At 40.3% G+C, this 24,377-nt stretch overlaps 1 protein-coding gene and 1 non-coding gene across 34 annotated transcripts in view; one reads left to right on the forward strand and one right to left on the reverse strand.

The window, feature by feature from the left end:
• CLASP1 (cytoplasmic linker associated protein 1) overlaps positions 1-24,377 on the forward strand; it is a 258,994-nt gene that overhangs the window by 90,359 nt on the left and 144,258 nt on the right. For all 33 annotated transcript variants that reach the window (XM_087711876.1, XM_087711885.1, XM_087711872.1 and 30 more), the window contains exons 3-6: positions 12,987-13,065; positions 14,141-14,244; positions 15,774-15,865; positions 15,971-16,046. In XM_087711876.1, the coding sequence (XP_087568002.1) occupies positions 12,987-13,065; positions 14,141-14,244; positions 15,774-15,865; positions 15,971-16,046 (351 nt within the window). The remainder of the gene's footprint in view (positions 1-12,986; positions 13,066-14,140; positions 14,245-15,773; positions 15,866-15,970; positions 16,047-24,377) is intronic.
• LOC148049406 (U4atac minor spliceosomal RNA) lies at positions 10,554-10,682 on the reverse strand. Its single transcript, XR_015695289.1, has one exon. It is a non-coding gene; the product is annotated as a U4atac minor spliceosomal RNA (small nuclear RNA).

The following is a 24,377-nucleotide window of genomic DNA, read 5'->3' on the forward strand; positions in this document are numbered from 1 at the left end:
AAGACATCTTACCACCAGAGGTGGATAACTTGCCCTTGAATGTTTTTATCCATGCATGAAAGATCATAGAGCTTTCTTGGATCAATATTTGAGTGAAAGAAACCTTAAATAGCCTGTGTCAAAGCTGCATCAATTTTAGAGGACTGTACCTTAGCAATAGCAGTTAGACTTATATACCGCTTCATAGGGCTTTCAGCCCGCCCTAAGCGGTTTACAGAGTCAGCATATTGCCCCCAACAACAATCCGGGTCCTCATTTTACCCACCTCGGAAGGATGGAAGGATGAGTCAACCCTGAGCCGGTGAGATTTGAACAGCCGAACTGCAGAACTGCAGTCAGCTGAAGTAGCCTGCAGTGCTGCATTTAACCACTGCGCCACCTCGGCTCTATAAGCTTGACAGGCAAACCACCAACCCTGTACAAACGTTTTCTCATATAGTACTGGAGTACACAAGATGTTCTAAGCCTGTGATGGTGAACCTATGACATGCATGCCACAGGTGGCATGCAAAGCCATATTTGCCATCAGCTCCAGCATATATACACATGCTGACCAGCTGATTTTCAGCCTTCCGGAGCGTCAGGAGAAGCCATTTTCGCTCTTCCCAGGCTTCAGGAAAGCCTCTGGAGCATGAAAAATGGGCCCGACGGGCCTACTGGAAGTTCGGAAAAAATCTTTTTCCAGCTTCCTGAGGGCCTCTAGTGGACCGGGGGAGGCCGTTTTTTGCTCTCCCCAGGTTTAGGAAAGCCTCCTATCTGGTGGTGGTGGTCATGCTCGCATTCGTCGGAGGGTGGTGCGCATGCACAGTTGGGCGGGCACATTGCATTGTGAGTGTGGGCACACAATTTTGGCACGCCTTTACAAAAAGGTTCGCCATTACTGTTCTAAGCCAAAAGAAGAGTTCACTAGCGAGTTATATAACTTGACTTTCACTCCAGTTACTGAAGTTCTCTTCAAAATATCGAGTCCTCTCCGATTTCTGCATATTTTCATATATTTTCATATCTAGGTTATAAACTGCGCATAAGCCGACAATTCAATTGCATTTCTTAATAAATAGGACGGTTATCAACTATGGGAAAGTATAAAAATGCAAAGAAATGAAGCAAAGCTTCTTTCAGTCCTCATTTTGGAGAAGTCCGATTTGTCTGAGGAATGCTTCAACCAAATCAGTGCCTGTCTACTTAAAACAGGAACCCAAGGGAGATTTTATGCCACCAGACTTAAAGATTAGGAAGAGTCAGAGCAATGTATTATCTTCAGCAAGAGAGATTCAGGTTACGACGCTAATTCCGTTCAAGATACAACAATTGGTAGCGATAAAAGATATGAAACTCTGTGCCCTTCCACACCTGCTCATCTACACGTCCAGATGAGCTATATTAAAACTCCCATCATCTCCAGCTAACTTCGCTTTTGATCAGCCTGACAGGAGGTAATTGGGGCTGAAGTCAGACCCACCCGAAGGGCTGAACAGATTCCTTTGCTTGTCCCAAAGACTGAGATAGCTGGCTTAAGACAAACTCTGGCTTATGTTACAACAGAATGCAGCCACCCATATCATCAGTCCAATTTCTCTCTTTTCCCCCCCAACCCACTTTCCTGTCTGTCTTTTGGTCACTTAGCTTTTCTTTGTTTACCCATCAAAAACCTGCTGCTTCACTAAGAAACCTCTGCAGAGAATCAGTTACCCCAAATGGTCAGGTGGAAAGTCAAGGAGGAAAACAGGGACAAGTGCAGCTAAAATGACTTTCCAAAAAACCAATATGCCATCAGACTGGAAAAAAAACACTATATTCTAATCAAGTATATTTCCTGCATACCATAAGACAAGGGTCCTCAAACTTTTTAAACGGAGCCAATTCACTGTCCATCAGACTGTTTAGGAGGAGGGGCAGATCAAGTGGGTGGACATGTCTAGGTCATGTGACTGGGTGGGTGTGACCAATTTAATAGTCGATTGAACAATGCACACAAATTAAACTCTAATTTGTTTTGCTCCTGGGGGTGTTTTATTTGCTTTTGTTTGCATGTTGCTCTTTTGGTTGCCTTTTCTTTTTACTAGATCATTTTTCATGGGCCACTTCAGGAAACTCAGTTTTGCAGCAATTTTTCTCAGCCCCAACAAGCTTGAGAAATTTCTCTCTCTCTCTCTCTCTCTCTCTCTCATCTATCTCTATCTCTGTCTATCTCTGTCTATCTCTCTGTCTCTGTCTCTGTCTCTCTCTCTCTCTCTCTCTGTCCATCTCTCCCTTTTCATCTATCTTCCAGAGGCAGGGGAGTGACAAACCCTAACCTTTTTTTAGGGTGACAAACCCTAACCTTTTTTTTGCTCCTGGGGTGTCTATGCGCTCCGTTTTTCTCACAGGCAGACACATACACACACCCCTCCAGAAGCATTCTGCAGGCCAAATTTTGGGGGCAAAAATTGGTTGTTTTACCTGCTTTGTGACCTCCTGTGGCGTCTGTGTGCCCCGTTTTTCACCTCCCCCACCTCCAGAACGTCTCTGCAGGCCAAAATTGTTGGCCTTACTGTTCAGTTCCATCCTGAGGGGCTTGCAAAGGTAAGTCCTGCACTTGGCCGAAGGGTGGGCAGGGCAGCCTTGTGGTCCTGCGCGGGCCAGATTAATGGCTTCAGCGGGCCACATGTGGCCCATGGGCCGTAGTTTGAGGGTCCATGCCATACATAGGATATTGCACCACTAGTCAATACAGAGATTAAAACCTGGATATCTTTTCCCCTCCTTCCTTCTGTAGACCCACATACAAATTTTTCAAAGGAATAGTTTCACAATATGCCGCATCTTAAATAGAAAATCAAATCAGGACACCCCTCCCGCCCGTTGTCATTTTGGATTATTACACACAACACTAATAGAATGTCCTGTGGAAATAATTACCTTTTTCAAAAATGAAGAAAGAAATCTAGTAAAAATGCAATTGCACAAAGGCCATCCTGGCCATGACCACTACCTGCTCTTTAAGCAGGAGTCATGAGCACTGTTCCCTCTAAGCTGCGCGGTGTGCGGCCGCACACGTGGCAACAAAACACCACGCAGCAGTTTCCAACTGCCGCCCAGTGGTTTTTGTAAGACGCCTTCCACGATAATAGGAGGGGAGAGCCAGCCTGGAGACAGCAATCACAAGGCAGAAAGTAGCTGAGAGAAGGGGTGTGGGGGTTGGGAAAAGGCATGGGACCGACTCCCAGCAGCGGCTGCTCGGATTTGCCATTTGAGAGAGAGAGAGGAAGGGAGGGAGGAGGAGGAGGGGAGGGAGTGAGTGAGGGAGACCGTGAGCGTGTGTATCCTTCCTTCCTTTAGCCCAACACTCTCGCTGGCATCCCGGCCAGATAAGAAGGACTGCAGAGGGTCTCCTCGAGTCTAGGGCAGCGAGTCATTCGATGGGAAACGTGCCTCTTTGAAGGAATGACCTGGCTTGGCTCTCGCTTCGTCTCTCCTGTCTCTTCGCTTCTCCGTTCGGTCGTTGGGCGGCAGATTGAAAGTGGGAGCCAAGCCGGGTCATTCCTTCCAAGAGGCAACTTTTCCACCGAATGACTCGCTGCCTAGACTCGAGGAGACCCTCTGCTGTCCCTCTCATCTGTCCGGGATGCCAGCAAGAGTGTTGGGCTGAAGGAAGGAGGGATTCATTCATTCATTCATTCATTCATTCTCTCTCTCTCTCTCTCTCTCTCTCTCTCTCTCTCTCTCTCTCTCTCTCTCTCTCTCTCCCTCCCTCCCTCCCTCCCTCCCTCCCTCCCTCCCTCCCTCCCTCTAAGAGAGAGTTAGTTGGTTGGTTGGTTGGTTGGTTGGTTGGTTGGTTGGTTGGTTGGTTGGTTGGTTGGTGGGCAGACTTAGCACTTTGTTAAGTTTGTTTCTCTGTGTGTTGTGTATATATACATGTCTCAGTGGGTGCAATTGTGCAAGCATTTTTTTTCCTCTTTAAAGAATTTTTGGATTTCTCCTCACCAAACCTTTAAGACTGAAAGAGTTCTGGTTGAAATATAAAGGGATTGTCAATCGCCATACTGTTAGATTGATAGGCAATTATGGAGTATCTTGATTATATCCTCCTTAGAAAGAATATGCTACTGTATGGATGAGAAAAAGATCAAACTTCATTCCATGGAAACCCAACAAAGTTCATAGGGAGGGTTCTTTCTACGATGGGCTTCTTGGGTCAAGAGTGAATATCAGTTATCAAAAATGTAGGTAGTAAATTAAGCAGGCAATAGGCAATTACAAAAAGGGAAGCCAACTTTCTGAATCTGTTTCTTTGCACTTAGTGACATAAATAGACTAATGTTCTGAAAACTTGACCTAAATTACTATATATTTTAAATAGCTGTAAAGCTATTGCTGAAAAAGTTGTTCTCACGGTATTGTCTGGTTTCTTTTGTTTATTAGTTTTGTATGCCGCCCACTCCCGAAGGACTCTGGGCGGCTCACAATAAACAGGGAGAGGGAAATAAATAAGACAATACAAAGAATTTAAAAAATGCACAACATTCACAATTGAGGCGGGGCTGGATATTTCAACAGCCCCCAGCCTGTCGGAACAGCCAGGACTTGGTAGCTTTACGGAAGGCCGGGAGGGTAGTAAGGGGCGGATCTCCACGGGGAGCTCATTCCGGCGCAGCAACAGAGAAGGCTCTCCCCCGGGGGATTGTCAGCCGACATTGGCTGGCCGATGGAACCCGGAGAAGGCCAAGCCTGTGAGATCGAATCAGTGTTTGGGAGGTAATTGGCAGGAGGTGGTCTCTCAGGTACCCAGGTCCGATGCCGTGCAGGGCTTTATAAGTAACGACTAGCACCTTGAAGCGTGTCCAGAGGCCAATGGGTAGCGAGTGCAGCTCGCGGAGGATAGGTGTAACGTGGGTGTACCTGGGTGCACCCACAATCGCTCGCGCGGCTGCATTCTGGACTAGCTGAAGTCTTCGAACACTTTTCAAGGGCTATTGTGATAAAGTCAATAAAAAGAAGGGAATTCTTGATGAATTTAAGGAGAAATGAGAGCATTGGATAGTAAATGGACAAATAAAATTACCAATTAAAGAGAATATTTGCACCTCAGGGTTGAAATGAGATGTTCTCTCTTACTCTTTCCTCTTCCTCTCTTCTCTCTCTGTCTCTCTCATCCTCTTTCTCTTTGTCTCTCTTCTCCTTCTCTCTCCCTCTTTTCCATTCTTCTGTCACTTTCTCCTTCTCCCTTCTCTCTCCTCTTTGTCTCTTTCTGTCTCTTTCACCCTCTTTCTCTTTGTCTTCTTTCTCTCTCCTTCTTTCCCACTCTTCTGTCACTTTCTCTGACCTTCTCTGTCTCTTTCTGTCTCTCTTCCCTCTTTTTTTCTTCCTCTCTCCCACTCTTTTATCACTTTCTCTCTACTACCCAACCTGTTCCCATACTTATCTTCAATTGATCATGTTTGCAATAATTTACCTTCTTTCCTAAATAGGCGCAGTTCCCTTACTGGATCCCTCGCTCACTCAAACACACACACACTCACGCATAAAACCATTTTTCTCCATTCCAATTTGGATCCTATAAATCAATTGCTCTGTGAAACATCTGTGAAAAAAATTCAGGTGCTCAGGCATGAAAATGTGCTGCTCAAATACTATACTTTTCCTGAAAAAAAATTAGAGGGAACATTGGTCATGAGTCCAGGAGAACACCCCCCCCCCCAGATTACACCCAGGGTCTGTTTGGGGTAGTGCCACCCCATCCAAGACCAGTGGTGGCAATTCTCCCTGAGCCAACGAACCCCAAACCCAGAGCCACTCGGTCTTGCCAGAGTTTAGTTTCAACCTGTTATTCCCCATCCAGCTCCTAACAATCTCCAGGCACTGTGAGAGGGAGGAACACGGCATAGTTTAACTCACCACATGACCGTTTTCACCGGTTATCCCCATTGCAGCATCCCCACGTGATCATGTGATCAACATTCAGATGCTTGGCAACTGGTTCATCTTTATGACTATTGCTGTGTCCCAAGGTCATGTCATCCCCTTTTGCAACCTTTTGACAAGCAAAATCAATGGGGAAGCCAGATTGACTTAACCATGTTACTAAGTTAACAATGGCAGTGATTCACTTAACAACAGTGGCAGGAAAGGTCCTAAAATGGAGCAATTTACTTTGGCCACTTAGGCCCGGACATGACTAAAATTTCTCAAGACACATGATGTGATACGGATAGATAAGAAATTGTATTGGAAAACCTGAGTGAAGCAACATTGCACATTTGATTTGTCCTTTTTCTGTGAAAAGACACATTTCCCTTCTTATAGGTATGCCCCTGGCTTTTTCTTCAACCATTTTCTGTGTTCCTCTGCATTTCCCCCCATGCTTCATGGTCTTAAAGCTAAGCTGTTATTGGCTGTTTAGACCATGACAGCAACCATAGCATCTCCAGATACATTGTCCATGCTGTCAGAGATTAGTGGGAATTGTAATCCAATAGATTTGAAGATGACAAACTACGAAAATATGGTCTTATCAGAATGTATCATCTTAAAGCACCCTGCCACTTGAAGTAAAAGGACTGGTGATTTCTCTTTGACTGCATTGGTTTTGGAACACTTTAAGAACATTTTCATGGACCTGACTTTGATATATATGTATCATTCTGGTGCCTAATGAAGCCTTTTTCATTGGTGCAGGATTTCCAAAATACGCTATATAGCAGTGATGGTGAACTTTTTTCTTATGGCATGCCAAAATTGTGTGCGCACACGGATGCACACATGACCCCTCCCAAGGCTCTAGAGGCTTTCCTGGAGCCTAGGGAGGGTGAAAACGCCCCCCCCCCGACCCCCCCAGAGATCCTCTGGAAATGGATCATTTCCAAACTTCCAGTTGCCCCATTGGGGCCATTTTTCACCCTCCCCAGTCTCCGGAGGCTTTCTTGAAGCCTGGATTGGGTGAAAAGGGTCTCCCTTGGCCCTCTGGAAGGGCGAAAAATCAGCTGGCTGGTGCACGCATGTGCGCCAAAGCTGGTGGCTGGCCACCAAATATGGCTCCACGTGCAACCTGTGGTATGTGTGTCATAGGTTCGCCAGCGTGGGTATATAGCAATAGCACTCAGACTTATATACCGCTTTACAGCCCTCTCTAAGCGGTTTACAGAATCAGCATATTGCCCCCAGCAATTTGGTGTCCTCATTTTACCCACCTCAGAAGGATGGAAGGCTGAGTCAACCTTGAGCTGGTGAGATTCGAACTGCCAAATTACAGGCAGCCGTCAGTCAGCAGAAGGAGCCTGCTGTACTGCACTCTATCCACTGCACCACCGAGGCTTGTATATTCCATCACATGCTGTGAGTTTAATTAATTCTTTAGGTTAAGCCCCTATCTGAGATCAACATCTGGTGCCTTCATGGACACACAGTCCCCATATAGTTTTCTTAGCTAATGGAAATCAGGATTGCTCTTGCTTTCTTCTAGCATGTTTTGTCACTTTCTACAATAGCCTTCAGCACTGCAGTTTTGTACTGGCTTCCAGTCCCAACTAGCATTAAACTCCCCAACTGTGCTCAACTTTTTCAGAAGAAGCTACAATTGGCTAAGTCCTACTGCCACATAGCTGAGTGATATTTACTGTTGTGCTTCTGTTACACTAAATTTCTGGTTTTTCTATCTGTTGATCTTTATCCTTTTATACTATCCTAAGGGTGGGGAGTATATTTAATCTTTTGTGAATAAATACATGCAATACAACATTCCTATCTGGCTTGTCAGGAAAAAAATACTTTCATTTGAAAAGGCTGAATTTCCTGATCTCCTTAGACATCCTTCATTAACACTAAAGAGACTTAAGTTGTACTGTTGCCCTCCTTTGCCAGGGGCAAATCAAAGGATAGATTTTCAAATATGAGATCCACCATGATTCATTGGTATCTGGGCTACTGCTACTTTTCAATCAATCATCTCACCTAAGGGTGACTCTTATGTATTCAACTACATAAAAATAGAATGAAGAATGATTTCCCCTTTCCCTTGTATTTATTTATTATTTGTTTATTAAATGTATATGCTGCCCATCTCACTATCAAGCAACTCTAGCATATGACATTTCTGATAACCTGGAAAGAGAATAATAATCAGAATAGAGCTGAATGGGATCTTGGAGGCCTTCTAGTCCAACCCCCTGCTCAAGCAGCAGACCCTGGTCTATACCATTTCAGACTGACTGTCCAGCCTCTTCTGAAAAACTTCCAGTGATGAAGCACCCACGACTTCTGAAGGCAAGCTATTCCACTGGTTCATTGTCCTCACTGTCAGGAAGTTTCTCCTTAATTCCAGGTTGCTTCTATCCTTGTTTAGTTTCCACCCATTATTTCTTCTCCTGCCCTGCCTGGTGCTTTACTAGGGAGTTGACTTTCCTAGTAAAGATTTATATTTTTAAAGCAATGCCACCTTAGACTGTGCAGTGATAATTTGATTTTTAATATATGCTTAGATATCCCATGATTTGCTATGTGAATTTTGATGGTGCAAATTGCATAGACCTAGTTCAGTCAAGCAGGATCACTTTGCAGTAATAGTTGCAATGTGACAATAGTCGAGCAGTTATTTTGGTATTGTGTGACACGTAGGGCCTTACCCACAAGTACGAAACATCACCTGAAGTAGCACATATTGCAGCTGACCTTGACTGATCCTGAAAAGCTGAACAGGACCAGATCTGGTTATTTATTTGGAGAGAAGACCAGCAGAAAATCCTCAAATGAGGAAACTGTGAAGGTTTTTTTAAGCCTTAGAAAAAGACAATTGATTCCCAGTAGCTGGTAAAAGATGCATTAGGATTGGTGCTATGTGACCTTGTTTACCAACTTGGCCACAGCATTTTCCAGTTGAGGCTTTGAAACTGTTTCAAAGATGAGACATGGAGAGTGCCTCAAAATGACTGTTCTTTGCAATTATTAGGGCAGGCTCATTGAAGAGACTGGGATGCTGTGGCATCCCTGATGTCAGGGGACCAAGCACATAAACTCACCTTTGCAGATTTTTAGTAGTGACCTGAGCAACTACAGGACTTTGAATCCCCAACCCTCAAAATTGTCCCAACTAAACCCCATTAATAGTGAGGGAGTTAGCAAGATTACAGGAGAGCATCCAAAAACTCATCTCTCGGGGTAATCCAGACAGTGGATCTACTCAATGTCCAGATTTGAAAATGGAAACATATAGAATTAATAATGTAAAGAACGAGGGACTCATCAATTAATGTTTTAAATGTAGGTATTACTGTATGTCCTTAAATGCATAGACTGGACAGCTGTCGGGTTCTTACGATGGGTGTAAGTCACTTGCCTGAAAGAGCAAGGTAGTGTATATATGTACCTACATATGTATTACATTTTATTTCTATAGTTCCTTTCTCAACAAGTGACCCTGGGCAGCATACATTCTACTCTGCTTCCTTGCAAAGTGGATCACCCTTGATTCCTCTTTGTAGAAATGCGGAGTTCAGGTGGCAGCCCCATGTCAAAAGTGGGCTGTTCTCAGAAAAGCTAAGCGTGATTGGACCTGGTTAGCATTTGGCTAAGAGAGCGCTACGAGATTCAGAAGATTGAGCTAGACTGGAAATGAAAAGAAAAGTCTCAGAAGGTGGCTGAATTGAACACTTTACATGTTGCCAGGAATTCAATTTGACTTAAGGGGAGTTTTTACGTAAAGAGACAGCCACTTTGGTTACAGTAGTTAAAAGCACCTGGTTAGAAACAACCAACACATTTCCTCTTATATTGCTATTTATAGGGGGGAGGGAGAGTCCTAAATTTTCCACTTTGCTAGTTTGAGTCAGTTGGGCGTGGTGTCAGGCACCAGACTAGAAACTGGGAGACCATGAATTCCAGCTCCTCCCTTAGGCCTAAAGCCTATTGGGTGACCTTGGGCCAGTCGTTCTCTTTCAGCCCTGGGTAGGAGGCAAGGGCAAGGCTGAAAAACCCTGCCAAGAAAATCTCAGGGACTTTTCCAGGCGCTCACCAGCCAACACTGACTCAGGGGGATTCTCCCCACCTTTTACCTAAAGAAAGATGATGGTCCAAGGCTGATAAAACAGTTAAAAGCGAGTACACTGCTGCTTTAGCTCTCCTGATCTTCCTGTCCCCTACAAATGTTAACACAGTGAAGGATTGGGGAAGAAACCACTTGCCTTCCTTAACAATCTATTAATGTTTTACAGGCAGCTTTTAACTTTTTAAAAATTTGTTAGATGCCTTTGGCGTTTGAAGTAGTTTTGAAAGGGGGCTTTGTATGGGATTCAAATACCTCTGTGCTCTTGGCTCAGTTTGGATTACTTGTTGAATAAAGGGTACCTATGGAAATAACCAGGTTACCTGTGATTGCTTCAGGATACAGAAGTTACCTTGTCAAATAAAAGGTACCTAACGAGCAACTTAACTACGATTGCTGTAGCACCACCTAGTGGCAACCTACGAAAACTGAGTACAGTTGCCTAAATATTTGTTAACTTGGCACAAATAAGGAAGCAACATACATTAACATTGCTTCCTGGATTTGTACCCCACTGGAGGGGGTAAATTTAAAATAATTTTCCAAAAATTGCACCTCACGTGGGGAGCAAGCCCCCCAAGGATGCCAATGTGTTGTGTAGGTGTTAGCAGTACTGTCCTCACTAGACGTTCATTGAACAGTAGCGCAACCCCAAGACAAGGATGGTTGAGAGAGACCAAGCAGGCGGCGGTCTGGGGAACTAAATGGGAAACCCATCGAGATCATAGTGAGGCGCGACCCGCGTTTGCTTGCTTAGACTGTTTTGCGGCGGGCGGCATCTTGATTAATGCCGTTTCTGAAGTATTTGCAAAGCAATCAGCTTTCCGGCTCCTCTCCGTGAGTTTTGAGGTTACCCAAAATGCCTTGCAGCAGTCACTTTGCATAATGGGCTGTGCTACGACTAAGCGTAGCGGGGAGGCGGTCTTAAGCTTCGAAGCAATACCTTCTTCCGCTTATGAATATCTTGATATGGCGCGCCTGCCTAGCGTTGGGGGAAATTCATCCTCTTTAGGATTGCTTAGCCTACATTTCTGTACGTGTCTTCGTTGAGTTTAGAGCTTGGTTGATCTTTTCTTTTCTTTTTAGTTGAAGCCCTTAATGTTACAGACCAGCTTTCTCCAAACGGGCGCAAACTCATTGCATTAGACTGTAGCTTCCACAAAGGAGGAGGATGGGAGGTGTAGTCCAGGGCCCTTCAAAGGCACATGCACGAGAAAGGCTGCCCTATTTGGGTAAGCTTCCTGTAACAGAAGCGCTCTGCATGTAAATTCCTTCTGTGTTTGGAGTTTAGTCTGCAATTGGAGGCTTATTTATCCCTGAATTCTGCAGCAAGTACATTCTGGGAACTACATAAATTTGATACTTAATGGAGTTCTAAAATATATATCAGGTTTGCTTCCTTTCATGCTTCAGGCAAACACTTCTCCAGTCTGGTTCTTTGCAGATATGTTGTGGCTGCAAATCCAATAATGCGTAGCTTTGTAGTTAGAACATGTGCGGGGATAAATCCTGTTTTAAAAATATAGCCTTGTGGAATTTAGAGGCAGCTTTTTTGCATTTAACTTAGTATTTTTAAAAAGAAATTTTGGAAAAAAGTTTACATCTTACACTTCATGTGTAGCATAAGTTATTTCCCCTTATTTAAATGTATTACATGTAAGCCAATACATTCATAGTAATTGCATTAAAGGTGTCGAGTTGGAATAAGTTAAAAGCAAATACTGTATTATTGGTCTCTCTCCTCCACCTTACATGTTTGAAGTATGAATTTGAAATATGTGTGCAAAATCTATAATTTTATGGATTCAAAATGTATTTGGATTTAGAACAGCGTATATTCAAAATACATAATCCATTTATTAAACTTATGCCGCCCAATTCTCAATGACTCTAATCCTTTGGTTAGTCATAAATATACCGCCCACATAAGGATTTTAATCCCCCCCCCCCTATGGCTTTATAACTTCTTCAAAGATTTAGTATTAATAAAAAGTGTTAACTGGACATTTTAAATAACATCTCATTGAATATGAGCACATTGTTTTATTGCTGTTGTGCTGCCACATGATATAGTATACAACATTTTCAAAACACAATAATTACGCTTGGTAAACATGTCAACAACTTCAACTTATACAATATTTGGCCCAGGATTTTTTTTTTGTAACTCAGTTAGTGTTTATTTGCTTATTAATAACTTCTAGATTACAAAGTGGTACATCTTCAGTATAGTTTGATTTGCCATTTTATGTATTATTTCAAATAATGTTTCTTTCTCCTCGCTTATCTTAAACCAGTATTGATAACTTTTATGGAAGTAATCTTTAGACCCGGAGTTGTTCTGCTTGTTTGCATTTTCCTGAGCCGTTGCATAGATGTTGGCTAGGTTTCCTGAATCACAGCTAAAGAAACCACAAACAAAATACAACACTACATAACCTGACATCATCCCTCCACTCTTCTTCTGTCAGGTCTTACAGTATGTTAATTAATCCATAATAAGTGACCAAGCTTAAAACTTTAATAGCACTCTGTAATCCAGATCTTCAACCTGCCATTTAAGTATATAGGAAGCAAGGACAGAATAAGCAATAGAACATTTATTGTCCTGAGCAAAGTTAGATTACTGAATAGAAGGATTTACTCCAATAAAGGTGCATAGCATCAGAAGGGACATTGGTTTTGGTCCATCTTAGTTGTTGAATTGTGATCATTTATTTCAATAGCAGTTGCCTAATTACATAGTCCTATCTACAATGTTGGTTACCTAGAAGACGCCAGATCCCTTGAAAAATCGAAATGAAGTTTGTGCAACTTTTAACGTCCTTCTGTTTGAGAATTTTGAGAGCCCATTCCTTTAATATCCTTTTAATGCCTTGGTTGCATATACATTGTTTTCATATTCATGTTTCTTTTCCACATCCAGAGGTTGCATCTTTTTTTTTAACCTTGTTGTTTTTGTTGCTTTCAGGTTGTCCTGCTGGGTTTGGACATCTTATCTGCACTGGTGACACGGCTCCAAGATAGATTTAAAGCTCAAATTGGCACAGGTGAGGTAATCAGAGCCAAGGGATAGGCTGCTGTATTAAACATGGTGTACTGGCCTTGGTAACTTTTCATAAAATTACATTTATTTGATGATGAAACTAAGATCATATGTGTGGGCTAGCTTGTTCTTAAATTGTTAATTAATTATTTACATGTACAGTGTAAATTGCTGAATTCTTAAGGATTCTAACACAAAAAACAATATACAATCAAGTAAAAGTGTAAAATAAGTGTTCAGAAACAAATGAAAGCATGGAATAAAACTAAATTAATCAAGATCCCCTCTGAAAAAGCCCAGTTCCCAGAAAGCAGCCAGAGAGGCACCAAAAAGTAGCATTTTCACTTATGTTCCTTAAAACAGACTTTACTAATAGTTTCTTCCCAGGTAGTCTGAACTGGCCATGGCAATTCAAATGAGTGAATCTACTCATGCAGATAACTAGCAATTTTAAAAGTTAATACCAGCACTTTAAAATTGTACCAGGTGCCTATTATCAATCAATGCCGATTCCCACAACATTGGTATAATGTGTTCCCACTGGCAAACACTGGTCAGCATACAGACTGCTTCACCCTGAACTAACTGTCATATTTCGTGGTCAAAAAAATGTAAGACCCTGTCATATTTTCAGGGAAGCATGGTAACAATGTAAATGTGATCTAGTTGCCAAGTGCCTAAAATGCAGTCACGTAACTGCAGGTGTATGTATGGCAATTGTAACTTTGAGGATAGGTTTTAAGTAACTTTTGGGGGGTTCAAATGATTGTTAAGTGACTGGACATTAAGCAAAGATTACCTGTATGGGGTAATTACAGGCAGCAGCCATTAATACAGTGCATGGAAATAAATACGATTGGACATACTTGAAAAGCTTGCAGCATATGCAAACATCATGACAGGGCATTCTTTTTTACAACCTGTTGTCTGAAGCAAATATCTATTTCTTCCACACGAGCAGCTTACCAAAACACCACACAAGGCACTTGGGAAGGTGGACATATTTTAGTGTTGATCTAAAATGCCAACTCTGTTTTTTTAAATCCTCCTTTGTGATCCACCTTTCTTTTTGTCTCCAGTGTTACCTAGTTTAATTGACAGACTGGGAGATTCAAAAGACTCTGTACGAGAACAGGACCAGGCCCTGCTGTTAAAAATCATGGAGCAAGCTGCTAGTCCCCAGGTGAGTTCTTGGAAATGTACAATGATCAGGTACAAACTTATTGTACCTGCTCCAAGAAAACCATTCACAAGTGGGTTCAATTTGTATTGAACATTTTTATTATGCCTAATAAACTCTATTGTTCAAATAAGATGGGTGCTATGTATCGATCAAAGGCATACAGGTTGAAGAAGTACTGCAGCAGCAAAATTGTCCTTAGTACTTAAACAGGTAGTATGGGGAAGTCAGCAGAACAGTACCAGGATTTATATCAGTGCAGAAAATATCCTTAATTGAGGTGACCAAAAGCCTTACAATCAGGAATCTTTTTATGATATGATAAAGCTAGAGCATACAGCTAACCTATGTATTTGATCAGAGTGTTTGTGCTCCTTTTGTAATCAAAGTAAACCACAGTTGAAGCATACTTTTGTAGTTACAGAACCAGGCACAGAGGAGTGGAGATAGGGAGATGCTGATCAGCCTTATCTTAGTGCTTGAACATAAAGCTTCTATTTATAATTTATGTTTGCACAGCAATATTTAAGAATATTCTCAACCATAACCCTTTATGTTCAAAAGTCTACTTTGTATTATATTAAACCAATCAATACCAGAAACAACATTAAATATATTTTGAGAACTGAGAAAAAATCCAGTAATTTAGCTGCTATAATTCCATAACTACAGGTAGTCCTCGACTTACAACCCAATTAGAGGCCAGAATTATGGTGGTAAGTTGTGCTAGTTGTTAAGTGGATCATCACTTGACCTGATTTTATTACCTTTTCTGTACTGGTCATTAAGTGAACACCTCCGTCATTAAGCAAACCAATCAAACTGATGATTTTTAAAATAGCAGGATGACTTTTTCATTTAGAACAGGTTATCTTTGCTTTTTGCTCATTAGTATTTATTAGTTCCTCAGGCTAAGTGCCTATTCCTTTAAATGGTCTAATAGATAAGGTTTTATATTTATATTATAAAATAAAAATGTGCTAATGAAATTCAGTCATTTGCGGCCAAAAAGCTGTACCATGATCTGGGAATATTCTGTATCTACAAAATAGGGGCTGTTAGGATGTACTTGAGGATTGTAACAATAGATTGGCTATCTGTGCTTTAAAACTTCTGAATAAAATTATACATAGATTATGAAGTGTCTTATTTATAAATAATGTAATGTTGTTTAGCATTCTTTCAGAGCAGTACTCTTATACAAGATATTTTAATTAGCTTGCTTTGATGTTCAAAATATAACTTTTTAGAGTCTTTATACATGGATATGATAAGAAGCCAGCCAAAATAATATAAAGAGGCCACATCAGCATATTCCCACCCAATAAAAATAAAGTTCTAAAATATTTTTCAATAGTTAATTTAGTTCCACTTGCCTACACTGCCTTCATTAATTTATGCATCCACACATGCACATTATGTGTCCAACCCCATCACACTTGTGACAATAGGATATTCAGGATCAAGCAGATGCAACTGATCTTGATTTAGGGTGTTTTCCTGCCCCTTACTTTTTTATATCTATGTGACAGTACGTATGGGACAGAATTTTGGGAGGATTCAAACACAAGAATTTCCGGACAAGAGAAGGAATTTGCCTCTGCCTTATTGCAACTCTTAATGCGTAAGTTGGACTATTATGCCTAATTTATACCTACATTCAATTGCTTTGAAAAATACTTCGCTGATATGTTGCTTGCTTGCTTTTTCTCTCCTTCCTCTGTTTTAGATCTGGAGCTCAGAGTTTAACCTTGAGCAAGATTGTGCCCCATATATGTAACTTACTTGGTGATCCAAACAGCCAGGTGAGTCTTTAATGCTCTACATTTGCCTTCCTGGAGAAGAATAACTGTTCTAGAGGCTTTATTTGTATTTTATTTTACTTTAATTTCAAAGCTTTAGCACATCAACATTTCATGTCACCAGGAAAGTTTTAACTTCTTTTATTGATTGCAGATACCTATGCATTTTAAAATATATATCATCATCTTTAAGCAGTAACTCCTTAAAGAATCTCTTTTTTTCAGGGATTCACATGACTATTACTCCACAATCCCAGCAAAATGCAGTTAATTTAAAATAGGTTGATAGATGTTATGCAAAATCATAACATCTGTCATTTTGTCAAATCTGTCAAATCATAACCTTTTTTTTTCTTGTTGAATCTAGATTGATGCTTTGATCTCATGATTAAGATTAAGTCTTGCTTCTTCGTTCTCAATTTCAACCGTATCTTGTAAAATGAATTCTATCCATATTTATTGGTCCATGTTAGCCTTGACCAAGCAGTTTGGAGGCCTTGATAAAGGAGAATTCATGATTGTGCAGAGAAGCATCCCATGTTTGAATCACAGCACAGACTTATTTCATTGATCGAATATATTTCTATTCCACTTATATTGTTCGAATTTTTCAAAAATTTCCACAAATTTACTTTGTTGTTCCAACTGACGGGTAGTCTGGCAGGGTCTGTATACTTGTCTTTAAGATTGCTTTTCTTCCATTCAATCGTACAATACTCTGACTGCATGACAAATTTCTGCAGTTTTCTTGGCAAGGTTTTTCAGAAGTGGTGTTTGCCCTCCGCTCCTTCCTAGGACTGAAAGAAAGTGACTGGCTCAAGATCCCCCAGCTGTCTTTGTGGCCAAGGTGGCACTAGAACTCATGATCTCCCAGTTTCTACCGTGATGCCTTAACCACTATACCATACAGGCTGTCCATGATAAGTTATCCAATATTTGCAAAATAGAGAGCCAATATAGAGTTCTGAATGATTATATTCAAATGTCTTTTGTGCAATTTTGTTAACAAAAGCAGGAAATATTTGAATTATAATACTGTTTACTATGTAGTGTGTTCTGTAATTGTCTAGAGCAACGGTTCTCAACCTGTGGGTCGGGACCCCTTTGGGGGGGGGGTCGAACGACCCTTTCAGGGGTCACCTAAGACCATCAGAAAACACATATTTTTGATGGTCTTAGGGACCGAGACACCAATTTGATGGTTGGGGGTCACCACAATATGAACTGTATTAAAGGGTCGCGGCATTGGGAAGGTTGAGAACCACTGGTCTAGAGTGCAGACATTCATTGTTAATCTGCATGCATTTTGTATGGAGAAAATTATGTAGGGCATTGAAACACTGTTCTCTCATCCACTTAAAGACCTGCTGAAACTCAACACTTGCCTTCTGCTTTGAATTTGTGCCATGTATATAGCTGGTTTTTTGAAGAATTGTTTTGACTGTAGAAGACAAAGCTATATACAGATAGTCTTGAAGATATGACTGAAATGGTTCATTATGGTTGTATGTCCCCAATGGTTGTTAGGTGAAGCTCTTCCTGCTCTCGCAAGAATTATTAAATGTCCGGGTCATTAAGTGGACCATGGGGTGCCTCAGGTGGGGTAGGCCCTTAGAGACCTAGCATAGGCCCAGGGTTGCCTGCCCTGGGCCTCCCAAGGCCTCCCTAACCCTCAAAGACCCTGTAATCCATTTTCCATCTCTTGGGTCCCCAAAGGCTTTCCCCACTGGGTCTTTCAGCCTTAGGCCTGAATTTTGACCAAAAACGGTCCCGGTTTTGTGAAAAACGGGCCGTTTTTTGCTAGTTTTTGCCCCCCCCACCTCCCAGGAGCACTCTGCAAGCCCCCCAAGGCTATTCATGCCTTTTATTTGAAAAAAAAATGGGCCAGTTGTTGCAAAAAACGGGACGTTTTGGGGAGGTTTGCAGAGTGCAAAAAGGTTTTTTTTTTTCCTTTTGGAAAGCTCTTTAACTGATTGATGAGAATTACATTGCTCAAGTGCTAGGCCAGCAGAAACAAAGTCTTAGATGCTCCAGCGATTTCCTTCTCCAGGACATGGATAAATACACATGGAAACATCTACCTACCTACCTACTCTCTCTCTCCCTCCCTACTACCTACTGTATTTCTCTCTATCTCTTTCTATTTCTCTCTCTCTATCCCTCTCCCTACCTACCTACTGTATTTCTCTCTCTCTCCCCCTCTACCTACCAGCCTACCTACTCTCTCTCTCCCTACCTACCTACTGTATTTTTTCTCTCTATTTCTCTCTCTATCCCTCTACCTACCAACCTACCTACTCTCTCTCTCTCTCTCCCTACCTATCTACTGCATTTCTCTGTTTCTATTTCTCTCTCTATCCCTCTACCTACCTACTTACCTACCTACCTACTTACACTCTTTCTCTCCCCCTACCTACTGTATTTCTCTCTCTCTCTCTATTTCTCTCTCTCTCTTTCCCTTTATCTACCTACCTAACTACTCACTCTCTCTCCTCCCTCCCTACTGTATTTCTCTATGTTTCTATTTCTCTCTATCCACCTACCTACCTACCTACCTACCTACCTACCTACCTACTTACACTCTTTCTCTCCCCCTACCTACTGTATTTCTCTATCTATTTCTCTCTCTCTCTCTCTCTCTCTCTCTCTCTCTCTCTCTCTCTCTCTTTCCCTTTATCTACCTACCTACCCAACTACTCACTCTCTCTCCCTACCTACCTACTGTATTTCTCTCTCTCTCCCTCTATCTACCTACTTTTTTTTTTTTTAAAGCCTTTTCAAAACCTTGGTGTGTCTTATACTCCGGTGTGTCTTATACTCCGAAAAATACGATATATTGCACTGAAATTGTATGTTTAAGTAAACCCCCTTTTTAGTAGAAGACCAGCTTTTCTTTTCTTTTTTAAGTAATTTTTTTATTTTTTCATTTTCATAATATATAATCACATGTATACTATTACATAGCCAGCATCGTTTTGTATTATTAAATGTTTACATCAATTCATCTTACCATCAACTTCCTCTCTTCTTCCCTTACCTCTCTCCTTTTCTTCCCACTCTTCATCTCATTTACTTGGTGTATTTCAGCTTCTGTGCAAGCTCCATTTTATGTTGATGGTATTTATAGTTCCTTTTCAATATACATATTTAATTCTAATTTATATTCTCCTCCTTTCTTAAAAAAAAACAAAAAAGTATACATATATAGCCATTGTACTTTTAACACCCCCCCGCCTAATTTTGATAAAAGTGAAACACAAACCTCTGCTTTACAACCTTCCCATATCAGTTTCATATTTATCCATATTCAGTATATTTTGGCCACTTTCAAAAGCATCCTGAGGCATTTGCAATACATATTTTGGCTCCTGCAGCTGACCAATAGATTGAAAACTGGTTTGCATGAAAGCTTATGTGTGAACAGAGAATATAAAGAATGGTTGAATTTGTTGGCTCTCTTTTTCCATCCTATTTTCATTTCCTATTTTCTAATCCTATGCTTTAATTAACCACATTATTAAAACAGTGTCGCTAATGTGACTCTTAAAGCAAAATAATGTTTTTTCAGCCTAATTTGGAAGCCTGAAAAAGCCCTGCATACTTTAACAAATAACAGAGGGTCACAATAATGAATAGCAGAGAGATTCTCCACACACTTTAGGTCAGTGGTGGGATTCTGCCGGTTTAACAACGAAGCCAACCCCCTGCGAGGCCAACCACCTTGTGGAGGGTTTGTTGCTGTTTACTAATATGCATATAGTATTCAATCCTGGTCCCCCTGGACTTTCGGACTCCAGCAGTAGAGATGGGAATGCCAAGGAAACAGGAACCCAGAACAGAACGGAAAATCTCAGCTTCCGGTGCTTCTGTGGTTCTCGTTTTAAGACTAAATAGGGCCTTGGCAAACACCAATCACACTGCCACCCGGCAGAGGTTAATGTGGAGCATGTAGCTGTCCTACCCACAAAGCGCCTGGTGTGGACCGATGAGGATGATGAGGCACATGCGCAGGTGATGCAGGCATGTGTGCAGGTGCGCAGTTTTAAGAAACTTACCTTCCACGTTACTGCTGGGGAGTAACATAGCCGAGGAGAGGCAATCTGCTGTGCTGCGTGAATCAGCTGAGAAGATATAGGTCAGTAAAGCACAGTCGCAGGCGGGCAGACCCACCTGATTGTCAGAGGGAACTAGCTCGCTCCCAGTTGATCATCAGAGCTACTGGTTCGCTCGAACCGGTCCAAACCGGTAGAATCCCACCCCTGCTCTAGGTATAAGTATTTATTCTAAATCATTTTAAAATCAGCTACTGTCCTAACAAAGATTGGAGAGCAACTGTTGCTAGAGTGTAAAGAGGAAGCTTTCCATTGTTTTACAGGCATTACTGTAATTGTTCCCCAAAATCTAGACATTTCCTAATTGCTCCTCATCTGACTCCTTTTGCGCATGAGTTACACATGGTACTTCAAGCCATATTCTTTGCAAAAATCTTGTTATTTTCTTGATTAGGCCAGTAAACCAAGCTAGAATTATACCAGTTCCAATCCATATACAATTAGAAATGAACTTAATTATTAATGGATATGAACAGGTCTAAAAATAACTCAGTCAATTTAATAATTGGAGTTTATTGAAAAGGATAGATAATTCAAATATTATCAGAACGTAATCTATCTTTCACTTGTTGCTGTAACGCAAGTGAATCAGCATTGTCCTGTTAATACAATATATGGACTATCAGTCACCCAATCCATCATTTTGGGAACAGTGTGTTCAACCCAACATCTGGAACACTTCACACTGTTCTGGATTTGTGGGTTTAGTCTTAGAAACTGCCATGGAGTATTCTGAAAGGATAACGGTATTCTTATTTCTAGTTGAAACAAAGTAGAAAAGACCATTGATTTTTAGATTGGTTTGCTTTTGAATAATTGTCTGGGGTTTTAGTTGGGTTTTTTTCCTTTTGTTCTTTTAAATGAGTTATACCTTAAATGATTATCTAGTATTAAACACTTTGATATTTAATGTATTTACTGGATTCTTCCAAATCCTTCCATTTTTATCATGATTTTTCACCTTCTGCTTCTTTCCTCCTTCATACAATAATTATAGCATTTAATTGTGTTGTAAGAAAAAATGCAGTTATCTTCATTCACTACCTCTGTAATAGATCCCAGGATTTAAATATTATGGGCAAGAGCACCAATGCCGTTGAGTTTCTAATTTCTTTCTGCAAAGACTTCCATGTTGTTCAGATAATTCATTTGAGCAGAAAGCATAATGTTGGACTAAAAAATAAATGCCATATCATAAACTTTATTACATGAAAGCCACTGTTAAGAAATTCCAGCCAAGTATAGCCTTGGACATGTTTTTGCATATTAATCTGGCTCTTAGCAGGAATGACTAAGCTTTCTTTTGGGGCCATCAAATATTTTATTATTGAATTTTATTTGTATGAAATGAGGTAATTGTGATGCCTTTTTTATACTGTTCTATATTATTGTATCCTACCCAGAAATTTGGAATTGGCATTGTAAAAAAGCTTTTGATAAGTGCACCAATGAATAGTTCCCCCTAAATCCATAAAATCATTGTTTTGCTTGTGGGGCTTACTTTATTGATATTTAATTGGTAAGAAAGTAAGAAATAAACTTATATGGCTTTTTTAATTTTTATTTTCCCCCAATCTGTCATGAAATTTATGATGATTAACTAAACATTAAGTATTTAATGGTTTTATTAAAGGCATAATTTCCTGTTTATGTGTGATAACTCAACATTTATTTAGAACTGCTTTGTCCAGCTTGGTGCTCTATATATGTATTGGCTAAGATGGCAGATAATTTTAGAAACTGTAGCCCAAACCGATCAGAAATATACCAAGTTGGAAGAAACTGACTTAGAATAATATTTTAAATCATTATCCTTTTTCCTCCAATTTTCCTGCAGGAGAGGGAATAAATTAGGTGCCTCATGTTCTTGCTGTAAGGCAAATGAATTGCTGGGTTGTTCAAAGGAAATGCTAGTGATTGTGACAAAAAACGTACATTTTAGTTTTCTCCTTCGATCTGTTCTGTAGTGCTAATCTTCTAAATGCAGATAACCATCTTTCATGGGTAATTCTTCACTAATACTTGGGTCTGTGGAGATAGCGCCAATAGCATGGCCCTATTCTTCAGTGGTCCTCTTAAACACATTCTTTTCACCTATACACACAGAAAAATGACTGCCTATTTGTCTACCTTTTTATTCATTTATTTTGGGGTATGAGATGCACTACTTATGAGGTATTGAAATTGCCTAGGGATCCTGAAGTTGATTCTTCCTGTCCCAAGACATGGATGAAATACGTAAGGCCAGTAGTCGAAGTCCAAGTTTCAGAACTATGCAGTTGACTATCAGCAGTTGTATAGCTTAACAGTGACAGTTCAAAAAAAATATACATGTATATGTAAATAATTTGGTGGGAGAATGCACAAAAATATCCTTTAATATGTATGTTTGGCCCTCCCGTGATCATTCTTTTCCTCAAGATGTTAAGACATTGGGCAGTCTGTTGGCAAAGTCTTACTTCCCTCTAGTCTTGCAACACAGTGGCTTACCTGTGGTTACCATGGAGACAAAGAGAGCTTTCAGCCATGATAGGCCAGAAAGGTGGAAGAACAGCGTGGAAGGACCGTTTGGAATGAGGATAGAGGCCTAGTGAAGATGGCTGGCAGGATGAGTATGATTTGTGGGAAAGAAGAATGGTGGATTAATTAGAAAAGTTTGCAGCTCTGTGAGAGAAAAAAACAGAAGAGGGAAGTATTTTCTAGAAATGCTATTGTTAATGTTTGGATGTGTATGTGTGTTGTCCCTAGATCAATTTTGAATTTTAACTTCTTTTTGAACTGGAACTTCCCTTCAGAATCAGTATTTGATGTTGATCAAAGAGAGGTAGCCACATTGACCTATTATGACATCGTTTATAAGGCCATTCAAATTATATTTTCATTATAACCCTCCTATCTATATCTATTTGTCTGTCCATCCATCAAATTTCTACACCCATCTCACCTCTATGACCTTTTAGTATATTAGAGATCCTTGTGGTGCAAAATTCAAAAGTTAAACTTAAGCAAACTATTGTACCCTTTTAAAAGTTTTTTTTTAAAGAGTGAGATGCTTTAGACTCAGGCCTTAAGTCTGAAGTGGATGCCTAATCTGATGCAGTGTATGTGACTGAGATTGCTCCTATGAATAGTTCACTTCTTTTGATTTTATTTATCTTATTTATTTAAATGTATTGGAAGCCTAACTCCAATGGAATCTGAGAAGCATACAAAAGTAGGAAAAAATATAAAACCAGCTAAAAACATTAAATAAGGTGGATAGTACAGACTAAATTGATCTAATAATAACATCAAATTGGTTTTAACCATTGGCTGAATATATTGGCCTCCTTCACACTTAACAACTATAGTTTAGTTAATATACCACTATGGCTGGGTTCACACATCATATCAAGATAAAATCAAAAGCCAAGCCTATTGCTGTTCAGCATGAGAAATTATTTTGCTTTGGCCTTGGTTTACTTTCACTCAATTCTCATTCCCTCTATTTAAAAAAAACCCAAGTAATACTGATTTATCTTATATCTACAAAAAGTAGGAAATCCCAAACTGTCTGTAAAATTTTGAAAAGTCAGATTTTCTTTTTAGTATGAAATTTTAAAAGATTGTTTAACAGCTTCCTCCGTTAAGCATGGTGGCAAGAAACATGGTTTCATTTATCTTGCAGGTGTACTGTAAATATATTGACAAAACTTAGCAATCTGCACATACAAGAGAAATGGAGGTTGATTCCTCTAATAACAATCTGCTGCAGTGGTATGCTGATTTTTGAAAGAGGACATTTTCCTTCTCTAAGAATATACTTTGATTCCATGTTAATGCTAAGGGAAAATGAGGTCCCTTTTTTATTAATGTACTAATCTCTGCATTTTGTTGTTGTTGTCTATGGTTAGCAAATCAGGGTATAAGGCTGCAAGGGTTGAAATGTGCGATTGTGCTAGAGCTGTACTGAAAGTTGGATAGTTAATTATATGCATATAGAAATTACCATAGAGTTAGCCAGATGAGTTTTCTGCAGCAACACATTGCAAAAAGTCTTGTGGCACCTTATATATGCCATATATTTATTACTACAGACACTTCCATGGATTGTGATGTTAGGTAGTTCCAGCTTGTCTGTTAATCTGCTCTGATATTATTTCTCAAAGACTTTAGAAATTGTCTCCGTAATTTTTTGCTTTCACATTAAGTTGTGAAAGAAGATGCTTTGCCAGATACTTCC

This window comes from Thamnophis sirtalis, unplaced genomic scaffold (genome assembly GCF_051295495.1).
Source record: "Thamnophis sirtalis isolate CommonGarterSnake01/CBP01778 unplaced genomic scaffold, rThaSir2_p1.2 scaffold_1, whole genome shotgun sequence".
Lineage (NCBI taxonomy): Eukaryota > Metazoa > Chordata > Lepidosauria > Squamata > Natricidae > Thamnophis > Thamnophis sirtalis.